Here is a 10830-nt window from a genome sequence, read left to right as displayed (position 1 = left end):
AAGGGAGGAGGGAGGAGGGTACGGGTATATGCATACACAAAGAGTGCAATGCACACCACCCGAAGGATGGACATATTTGTAACTCGGACTTAGCGGGGAGAGGGGGCAAGGGCAACATACATAACCTAAACATCTGTACCCTCATAATATGTGGAAATAAAAAAAAATTGTAAATAAACAGTACCATCCCGTTAAAGGTTAAATACTTCTAGATAAACTAGTTTTTTGTGTTTTTTTGTTTGTTTGGTTGGTTTTTTTTTTTTTTGAGATGGAGTCTCACTCTGTTGCCCAGGTTAGAGTGCCGTGGCGTCAGCCTAGCTCACAGCCACCTCAAACTCCTGGGCTCAAACAATCCTTCTGCCTCAGCCTCCCAAGTAGCTGGGACTACAGGCATGCGCCACCATGCCCAGTATTTTTTTGTATATATTTTTAGTTGCCCAGGTAATTTCTATTTTTGGTAGAGACAGGGTCTCGCTCTTGCTCAAGCTGGTCATGAACTCCTGAGCTCAAACAATCCACCTGCCTTGGCCTCCCAGAGGGCTAGGATTACAGGCGTGAGCCACCACGCCCAGCCTATATAAACTACTTCTTGTGCACCTCTCTGTCCTTGTCGATGTCGTTCTTTGTGTTTGGGGTTTTATTTTTATTTTTAATTTTTTTTAGAGACAGGGTCTTCAAACGACTTCTTATAAAATCAAGGCCATACAGTCTTATATTTTGCTTCTTTCACTCATCACCCAGGCTTGAGTGCAGTGGCCTGATCATAGGTCACTGTAACCTCAAATTCCTGGTCTCAAGTGATCCTCCTGCCTCAGCCTCCCAAAGTGCTGGGATTATATTCGTGAGCCACCATGCCAGCCTGAATGAAGTTTTAAAGTTGGGATCATAATCTTTCTGCATGTTTTATCTGCTATCACCATTCTTTGTTTTCCTCCTTCTAAGTGTTCCATTGACCTCAAGAAAAATGTACTCGTGATCGGCACTACAGGCTCACAGACCACCTTCCTTCCTGAGGGAGAGCTACCAGAATGTGCCCGGTTGGCATACGGTGCTGGGGCCAATCGAGAGGATGTGCGGCCAGAGGAGATTGCAGACCAAGAATTAGCTGAAGCCCTTCAAAAATCGGTAGAGGATGCAGGTATTTGCAACGGCCTACCTCTTAAATAATACTTGATTGGTGGGTGAGCGGGGACATGCAAGCTTCAGGGGGATAGTGACCTTTCCAGTTTGTAATCAGTCTCATCGTCCTGTAGTAGTAGATGTATTCATTGTTTGTCTTCTTACTTCCTCCTTCCCATCTCTTAATACAGTAAAGAAAAACTCCATGTTAAAACAGATCAAGAAACAAAAGTCCATTGTTATGTGTAAGATAGATTGGGGCATTATTTGCCTAGACTTTTTTTTGTTTTGTTTTGTAGAGATAGGGTCTTGCTCTTGCTCAGGCTGGTCTCGAACTCCTGAGCTCAAGCAATCCTCCCGCCTTGGCCTCCCAGAGTGCTAAGATTACTGGCGTGAGCCACCACACCCGGCCTGCCTAGACATATTTTGGTAACTTCCTGAAATATCTTGTGCTTTTCTTTCCCTAAAGAAAGTTATAACAGGACAGCTAAAAATATGTATATAGAAAAAATTAGCCGGGCATGGTGGCACATGCCTGTAGTCCCAGCTACTCGGGAGGCTGAGGCGGGAGGATCGCTTGAGCCCAGGAATCTGAGGTTGCTATGAGCTAGGCTAACACCACGGCACTCTAGCCCGGGCAACACAGTGAGACTCTGTCTCAAAAAAAAAAAAAAGAAAAGAAAAAGAAAGTTATAACAGTATAGCAGACACTAACTTTTGAGGTCAGTAATATGTCCCTGAAAATTTCTTTTCTTAGGCCTGTTTATTTTGAAGGATAGCATTGCTACTGTAACTAAGCAGCCCCAGCTTTAAAAATATTTACTGAAATTGCTGCCACCAAAGACAGAACCAACAATAAGAAGCATAATTGAACATTAATCAAAATGTAGTGTTTTATGCTCTTAAACTGAGATCATAGGAGTGTCATCAGGCCATATTAGGACAGTATGTACCCAGGCAATGGTGCCTCACACCTGGGATGTATTTTCTAGAAGCTGAAAAGAATTAACTTTTAAGGGCTGGGCGCAGTGGCTCACACCTGTAATCTTAGCACTCTGGGAGGCCATGGTGGGAGGATCTCTTGAGGTGTCAGGGGTTTGAGACCAGTCTGAGCAAGAGTAAGACCCCGTCTCCATTAAAAATAGAAAAAAACTAGCTAGGCATGGTGGTGTGCACCTGTTGTTCCAACTACTTGGGAGGCTAAGGCAGAAGGATCACTTGAGCCCAGGAGTTTGAGGTTGCTGTGAGCTAGGCTGATGCCACGGCACTCTAGCCGAGTCAATAGAGTGGGACTCTGTCTCAAAAAAAAAAAAAAAAAAAAATGAATTAAGTCTTAAGTTTGGGTTATTTTAAAATCTTGAGCTTGAACTATTCATCAGAATGACTGATATCACACATTGCTTTTTCTGGTACATTAAAATGTTTAAGGGCCGGGTGCGGTGTCTCACGCCTGTAATCCTAGCACTCTGGGAGGCCGAGGCGGGCGGATTGTTTGAGCTCAGAAGTTCTAAACCAGCCTGAGCAAGAGCAAGACCCTGTCTCTACCAAAAATAGAAAGAAATTAATTGGACAACTAAAAATATATAGAAAAAATTAGCCGGGCATGGTGGCGCATGCCTGTAGTCCTAGCTACTCGGGAGGCTGAGGCAGAAGGATCACTTGAGCCCAGGAGTGTGAGGTTGCTGTGAGCTAGGCTGACGCCACAGCACTCACTCTAGCCCGGGCAAAAGAGTGAGACTCTGTCTCAAAAAAAAAAAAAAAAATGTTTAAGAGTTATGGGTTTAGGGAATAGCTTTCTTCTAAAGACAAAAGAGGTATGAACTTTAAAAATAAGCCAGATTTTGCCACTGTTTTACTGGAGAACATTCAGATGCCCATCCTTGAGCTTCTTTAAAATGGGCCTGGGTAACAGATGGAGTTTTCCAAACTGGCCTTGTTTAGAATGTACTCCAGTATCTTTGGGCTCAGTTTTACACCCAAAGTGTAGTTTTGGTGGCAACTTAAGTATTTTGTAGGAAGGGGAGAATTTTGAACAATCAGACAGGGAGAGACTAACTTTAATAGTTTTAATCTTCTCAGCAAAGTAAGCTTGAATGAGTTTGATACACCCACTTACAACATTTTGCATTTTTGGGGGTAATTTGTCATCTTAGTTATAATACAGTGTGTTGATATTATTACCATTTCATGAAATTCCTTTTTTTTTTTTTAACCTCTACAGTTTTGCTGGTATTATTTAAGAAATGTTAGCCGATGATAGCAGTGTTCTCTAATCTACTAATAACAATTACCCTCTTTCTGTAATTACCTTATTTCAATAAAAAGTTTAGGGGATTAAAACAGATACACCGATGTGTTCAGGCTCAGTGAAGGGGCTATACCAATTTCAAAAGATTAGAAGGAAATGGCTTTTTACCCATGTAACCTTCTGTTGCTGATGTATATGGTTTATGATAGTTTTTGGAATGTTTAAATAGTTAAATAATTTTACAACATCAGTTCCTGTTTGTTCAGAACATTGACTTTTCTGGTATCATCAAAATCAAAACTCCAGACATAGTAGATGAAAGTATTTTGTTTCAAGCTGCTTTTTTGGTAGATACTTTACACCAAAGTATCTTTGTCTTTTCTATTAATTGAAAAATAATTCAGAGTAGGAGCTATATCTGATATGTTATCTAAAAACTGAGTAAAAGGCAAAGGTCAGGATAGAATTTAATCAGTTCTGGTTTGTTTTCTTCTAAAAATTAATCTCAACTGAGAAAGAAATTTGGAAAGTGACTGTTATATGTGTTGACTCACCATTCCTCCATAAGAAGAATTTTTTTATCATGTATTAATAATTCCATCTAATAGATTTACTTTTTTCACCTGTCTCACGTTTGCCCATGAATCCTCCGTGTATGTGTAAAATTAATTTTTTTCCAAGTTGTATTAAAAATCTGTTGAAATTGATACATTGCTTTGTGTATTGTGAGAGAATTAAAGCAATCAGCAAATCTTTTGGATGTCCAAACTACAGAAACAATCCCCAACTTTCACTCTACAGTTCCCGATTTTAAAGATGGCGAGGAATGGAGACTATAACCCTGCATGCTGTGTGGTTTGCATTGTTAACCCAAGTTTGCTTGTCTGTTTCCTAATTCAAACAGAGCGTCAGAAGCCATGATGCATGTAGTGTGTGTGTACTGCAGCTGGAGTGGGCCCCAGACCAGGTATTTATAGACACCACGTTAAGCCTTCCATCCAGTTGTCATCTATGGTCTGAAAGTCTCTGTATCTGTAGCAGTTTTAGCAGTTAGCTTCTGTCATTCACCATTTCATCTTGTTTAATCTGGTTACAACTAGCCTGTATATACATTTATATGTTGGCATGCATACATACATATGTAAGTATAAATTCCTGTTTAAAATTTTATCAACTATCAGAACATGCAAGGGTGAAAAAAATCCCAGTAGAAACAGCATCCATTATATCTACCACATCTGACTATTATGAATGTCAAATCAAGAATATTGGTCTCACAGCATTTTGTCATTGGAGATAACTGTACTTTTTGAATTTCATAAGTTCCTTTCCTCTGAAAAACTGAGAGCTCTTTTTTCACATTATTGCACATAACTACCTGGAATTACAGAGGGGCAGAAATTTTAATTCTATTGAAGAAATAGAATCTTAGCCCAGGGGACTTGTCGACAGTCACAGAGTCAGTAATATAGGCAGAACTTATATTTTATTCTCTCAGCAACAGGATGTAAGACTTCACTTTTCCCTCCGTCCCTGGCCTGACAGATTTTCCATAGAAGGCACTCTCCTTCCATTTCCCTGTGGTGTAAATTTGGTAAATGTCGACCTGAGTGTATCAGCTGATTTACCAAGAGGAAGAAAGGTGGTCTTTCAAACTGTCAACCTAGGACTTGATAGCAGTTTGCAGGCTTGTTGTAATTAGATACGTAGCATTTAATTTCTTTTTTCTCTTTCTTTTTTTTCCCTTCCCTTCTAAGGATGGGTTAAAAGCAGGCATAAGGATGGGTTAAAAGCAGGCATAGTTTAATCTTAACATCCATTATCCTCATCTCCTTCTCTTATCATTCTGTAAATTGACCCAGTCCTTCCCTACATTTAGAACTTAAGCCAGTGAAACTGACCTCAAGAGGATTATATGCTACTTTCGTAGTGAGTACAAAATCCATTGAGGCCATGTGCACCTTGACCTCACCTGGTTGTTCATAACTGGCGTATCAGTGCCAGAAGGCTGTTATACCTCTCTGTTAGTAACATGGATATTTCACTACACAGTATTTTTTCTGTTAGCATTAGTTCAGAATTGAATCTCTTCCAGAGTCAGCATTAAGAGATTGATAAGTAAAACTAATAACTGTTTCTAGACTCTAATGCATATAGCTTAAACTAAGAAAAATGCTGTTTTCCTGTGTACCCCTAAACTTTAAGTAAGGTAAGATTGTTTCATAAAAAGTCAATAACTTCCTGACTCAGTGCTTTGTCTTCTCATGCTGTTAACCAGTGTTTGATTAGAATGATTTAAAGCCATTTGAATATAAGTTCATTGCTTCATAATTTAAGTCAGGATCAAGCCCCTCTCCACATTGCATGTTAAAATTTAGCACAAAGTGTTTGAGTTGCATCTGCCCTAATAGTTTGTATTGTGAGGTCAATTTTGTTACCAGTCTTTTGACTTTTAATTAAAGATCTTAAAATAAGTGCATAGAGGTCAATTTTTAACTGTATCAGTGGCAAAAGGAGAGTTGGAGCTGATGGATTTTTCCCTTTTCCTTTAAATCTGAACTTAACATTGTTAGGAACTGATGTTTAATGATATCATTATGATGTTTAAGCTAGTATTTAAGCCTGTCATCTTGTTCGAGTGGTCATTAAGTTGCAATGAATCTAAATAGTCATTGCCCGTTGAAAAACCGTTAATGAATTATCCTCTTCCACTGCCCCACTCACATTCCTCTTCCCTTAAAACACTTGAATGTTCTTCATGTAGTAATACTCTATTAATGTGATAAAAATAACTAATAATCCTTTTAAAGTTGCATTATTTTGGTTGGGTGTTGACTGGGATTTAATCCATTTGATCATTAGCTTTACTTTTATTCTCTGAGTCAGATGTTCACATAGTTTTACTGTGATTTGGGGGGAGCGTGGCTAGAAATAATATCGAATGTTTTCTTCTCTGTCTTCTAGCAGTCCCCAAGCATTACATAAATTCTTATTTCTCAGCCAGGCACAGTGGCTCATGTCTGTAATTCCACTACTTTGGGAGGCTGAGGTGGAAGGATCCCTTGAGGCCAAGAGTTTGAGACCAGCCTGGGCAACTTATTGAGACGTTGTCTCTACAAAAAATGAGAAAAATTAGCCAGGCTTGGTGGTGGGTACCTGTAGTCCCAGCTACTTGGGAGGCTGAGGCAGGAGGAACCCTTGAGCCTAGGAATTCGAGGTCGCAATGAGTGGTGATGATGCCACTGCACTCCAGCCTGGATGACAGAGCGAGACACTGTCTCTAAAAAAATTTCTTATTTCTCTGTATAATTCCTGCTCTGTCCCAGTGTATCTGGTTTAGACTTCTCATTTATAACCTCAGCGTTCATATTTGAATAGGAGAAGTGCTTTGGCATGAGAATCATTCTACTGTAAAGTTTCTCAAGATCTATAATGTCCTTAAGTATCAACTGAGGAGCTTACTGAAAATGCAGATTCCAGGCTTTATTCTCAAGGATTTTACCTCAGAGTCTGCATCCTTAATAAGCATCCCAGCTGATTCTAGGGAAAGTGGTGAAGAAAATACGCTTGGAGAAACTATTCTAGAGTTCTAGACTCACTGGGAATAAAGGTACATAAATGTCTTTCAGCCTTGAGCACTAACTCAGCCATTATGTGAATGCATGTTAATGGTACTCAGTCATATTGAATTACATATGCATGTTTTATTAAGAACATGCCTACCTCTTATTCTGATGCTGTGATGTTAAATTGTCTACCACAGTGAAAAAGATTCTTGTATTTTTAAAATCATATCTATTAGTGTAAGAGAAACCCAAGTTTAAGGACTGATTTTATTCTGTGCTATTTTGATTTGTATCCTTTGATAATTTAATAGTTTTAGTTACTTGCTAATGAATCTTCTTCCTTTCTCTTTTGTTCCATATAGAGAAAAGCGGTAAAGAATCTACCTCACTGGGAATGTCATCAGTACCAACTTCAGATGGATTTAATCATCCAGCCCATCCTTCAGGACAGAGTACCGAGATTGGTAATCCTACGAGTCTTGCTCGCTCTGTCTCTGCTTCAGTCTGCCCTATCAAACCCAGTGACCCAGAAAGCATTGAACCTAAAGCTGTGAAGGCTCTGAAGGCTTCAGCTGAATTCCAGATAAATTCCAAAAAGAAAGAACATCTTCCTCTGCAGGATCACACTGATCATGCTTCTTCAGTGGACCATGCCCCAGCAGACCAGAGTTCAGCTACGCCTTTGCAGAGTTCGCCCGAAGAAGCATTTGTTGCAGATGATCTCGAGAAATCTGCTGGAAAAAGCACCCAGGGCCTCAAATTTCATCTCCATACAAGACAGGAAACTAATTTATCTGTCACAACTACTAGGATGCATGAACCACAGATGTTTCTAGACGAAAAAGGTTGGCATCCAGAAAATCAGAACCTGACTCAAGTGAATGGCCTTCAGCAGCATGAAGAACCAGGGAATGAACAATATGAGGTTGTACAACAGAATGCTCCTTGTGACCAAGAACATCTTTGTGACATAGGGGACCTTGAACTTCCTGGAGAAAGGCAACAGAACCAACAAAAAATTGTTGATTTGGAACCTACAATGAAAGGAGATAGGCTACAGCAGAATGTGGATCTTCCAAGTACAAAGAAAAGTATTCTACCTTCAGGATGCTTTGGCTGCTCAAATTCAGAAACACTTATGGAAATAGATGTTGTTGAACAGTCCCTAGTTGCTGTGCTTAATTCTGCAGGCAGTCAGAATGCCGATGTCAAGAACATCAGTGTGTCGGATCTCTCTTTAGATAATCCTTTGATGGAAATAGAAACATCAAAATGTAACCCTTCACCTGAAATTTTGGATTCCATTTCCACTCAAGATTCACAGCCCCCAGAAAGTAACATTGAAAGGTCCGGAACAAATAAAGAATATGGCGATTACTCCCCGTCTCTGAGTGTCTGTAGCAATTGTCAGCCCTCTGTGGAGTCAACAGAAGAATCTTGTTCATCTATAACAGTAGCCTTGAAAGAACTTCATGAACTTTTGGTTATTAGTAGTAAACCAGCTTCCGAAAATCCATCTGAAGAAGTTATCTGTCGATCAGAAGCAGTAGCAGATGGCCAAACTGGTATTAAGGGCCTTTCTGAAAAATGTACCCAAAACGAGCATCTTACCCAGGATGAACAGTGTCCACAAGTCTCCTTTCATCAGGCCATATCTGTGTCAGTGAAGGCAGAGAGATTAACAGGCACTTCACCTGGCACTGGAATAGAAGATGTAGAAAATATAAACTCCGGGGGTCCAGGTGATGGCCTGTCAATTGATAAGGAAGGTGTCCCCAAATCTAGGGAATCAAATGAGAACAGTTCTGTCACTGTAACCTCAGCTAAAACGTCTAATCAATTACACTGCACCTTAGGTGTAGAAATTTCACCCAAACTTTTAGCAGGTGAGGAGGATACACTCAGTCAGACTTCTGAGCAAACTAAGTCTTTGTCATCCAGTTTCATATTGGTTAAAGACTTGGGTCAGGGCATACAAAATCCAGTAACAGACAGACCTGAAACCGGAGAAAATGTCTGTCCTGAAGCTGCGAGGCCATTTCTTGAATGTGTACCACCTACCAGCCATCCATCATCAAGTCCCTCCATTCTTCCACCATTAATTTTTCCTGCCACAGATATTGACCGGATTGTCCGTGCTGGCTTTACTTTGCAGGAAGCTCTTGGGGCTTTGCATCAAGTTGGTGGAAACGCAGACCTTGCACTTCTTGTTTTGTTAGCAAAGAACATCGTAGTTCCTACGTAACTATGGGAAAGTGGGCTAGACCATACTCCATTCCCTTAAAAAAAAAAAGAAAAAGAAAAAAGCTCTCTCTATATACACACGTACACACTCACCACATATACAGTATATGTAGAAACCTGCAAGCAGAATGTTGAGCCAGATTTTTTTTAAGAGATTTTTTTCGGCCAAAGTAATTTATGATCTATTGTCTGATGAATTTGTCTATTCTCTTTGTTAAAATTTGGGCCTTTTTAAATGTATTGGCAATATGTGCATACAAAGCTTTTTATTCTCATTACGATGATGTATTCTGGAATAAAATGGATGGTTTTGTGTATAGCATACCATTTTAGAATGAGAGTGAATGCTTTGGAAAGCAGAAGCCATGAGAAAAATCCCACCACCTATGCAGCTAAAAATAGATCAACTCCGCACTGTAACTGTGTGTCCGTGCAGTCAGCAAGGTATGGCTTGTTGACTCAGTTGTCAATTTAGAAACTTTTGACCACATAGTTTGGTGTTTGGAATTATACCCAGTGCTCTGTGTATTATGATTCATCAATTACAACAGGAAATTGAAGAATAATTGAATAATATCTCCTAGAGTGGTATGTTTTTATTTGTGTGCTTAGGATTTGACGTTTTAATAGGGTGAGTGGGAGGGTTTAAAACTTGAGCTACTTTGTGCATTACAGGTTTCTGCGTGGATTGCCAAATATATTTATTACATTGGGTGGGACATTGTGGGGGAATTAGCATTAGAGTGAAATATGGTGCTACCCAGATTAAAGAAGAAAAACAAAAACCAACCATAATTCCATTTGCAGATGTCAAGAACTGTGAGAGAAAAACAATGACCTAAACACTGGAATTTACTAGAGACTGGGTTTGCTAGCATCTCACTGATAACACCTCAACCCTTAATGACTAATTATGAACTCCAGTTCAGCTAATGGGTTGATTGCCAGCAGTTTATTTCCTTTCAAAACTTATCTTCTACTAGGAAATTCTTCAAAAGCTCAGTTTGAGCTGTGATCTGAGTGAAATACTCTGAAGTATGATAACCTTGTCACTGGTTCATCTTGGTGCTTGGAATGGTCAGTCTATTTGGTGAGTGTCCTTCATAGCAGTGGAAATAGTAATTGCAGTTTCTGACTAAGTGGCCTTGGTAGAGTTTTCCATCCCTTTCTTTTCTCAGGAGTTTCTTTTTGAAGCAAGACTCATCGTATTTGTGTTTACCATGTCGAGTCAGAGTGGGGCATAATATATAGATGTATTTATTGTGGCCTTTTTTTTTTATATAAGGACTAGCCCTTGGAAATCATTGTCCTGTGGGCCCCACTGTGCAATAATCTTACTGGATAGGTTTTTACGTAATTCTTTCCTGGAATATAAATAAACTGTTAGGTACCTAGCAGGAATCTGAAATCTTGGTTTTACTGAAAAAAACTTTGAGAATGATAATTTCTTATTCCAGGTTATAGTTTGTAACATGTTTGAAACAAATTTTGAAAGAGTGATTTCTCAACTTAGTGTTAAATGATTTTGTCTTAAGTCTGACTCTTTGAAAGCTTGTTCTTTCTATTAAATTTCAAGTCATTGAGCACAATCAAAATGGAAGCTCATATCTCAGGAGTTCTTGAAATTTTAATTTAGAGATATTTCTCTTCTAC

The 10830-nt window shown here is 39.3% G+C and overlaps 1 protein-coding gene across 2 annotated transcripts; it reads left to right on the top strand.

The window, feature by feature from the left end:
- Window positions 1-878: 878 nt before the first annotated feature.
- On the top strand, window positions 879-9493 carry RSC1A1 (regulatory solute carrier protein, family 1, member 1). 2 transcript variants are annotated; one of them, XM_012662648.1, is made up of 3 exons: window positions 943-1138; window positions 4272-4334; window positions 7296-9493. In XM_012662648.1, the coding sequence occupies exon 3, from the start codon at window positions 7328-7330 to the stop codon at window positions 9176-9178; it is 1851 nt and encodes a 616-aa protein (XP_012518102.1). In that variant the 5' UTR covers window positions 943-1138; window positions 4272-4334; window positions 7296-7327; the 3' UTR covers window positions 9179-9493. The 2 variants fall into 2 exon arrangements, with proteins under 2 accessions (XP_012518103.1, XP_012518102.1); XM_012662649.1 differs by lacking the exon at window positions 4272-4334 and having other exon boundaries at window positions 879-1138.
- The last annotated feature ends 1337 nt before the right edge of the window (window positions 9494-10830 follow it).

This window comes from Propithecus coquereli, unplaced genomic scaffold (assembly GCF_000956105.1).
Source record: "Propithecus coquereli isolate 6110/MARCELLA unplaced genomic scaffold, Pcoq_1.0 Scaffold77, whole genome shotgun sequence".
NCBI classification, from domain to species: domain Eukaryota; kingdom Metazoa; phylum Chordata; class Mammalia; order Primates; family Indriidae; genus Propithecus; species Propithecus coquereli.
The sequence above is the reverse complement of the archived record's forward strand: the minus strand, read 5'-3'. Positions and strand labels throughout refer to the sequence as shown.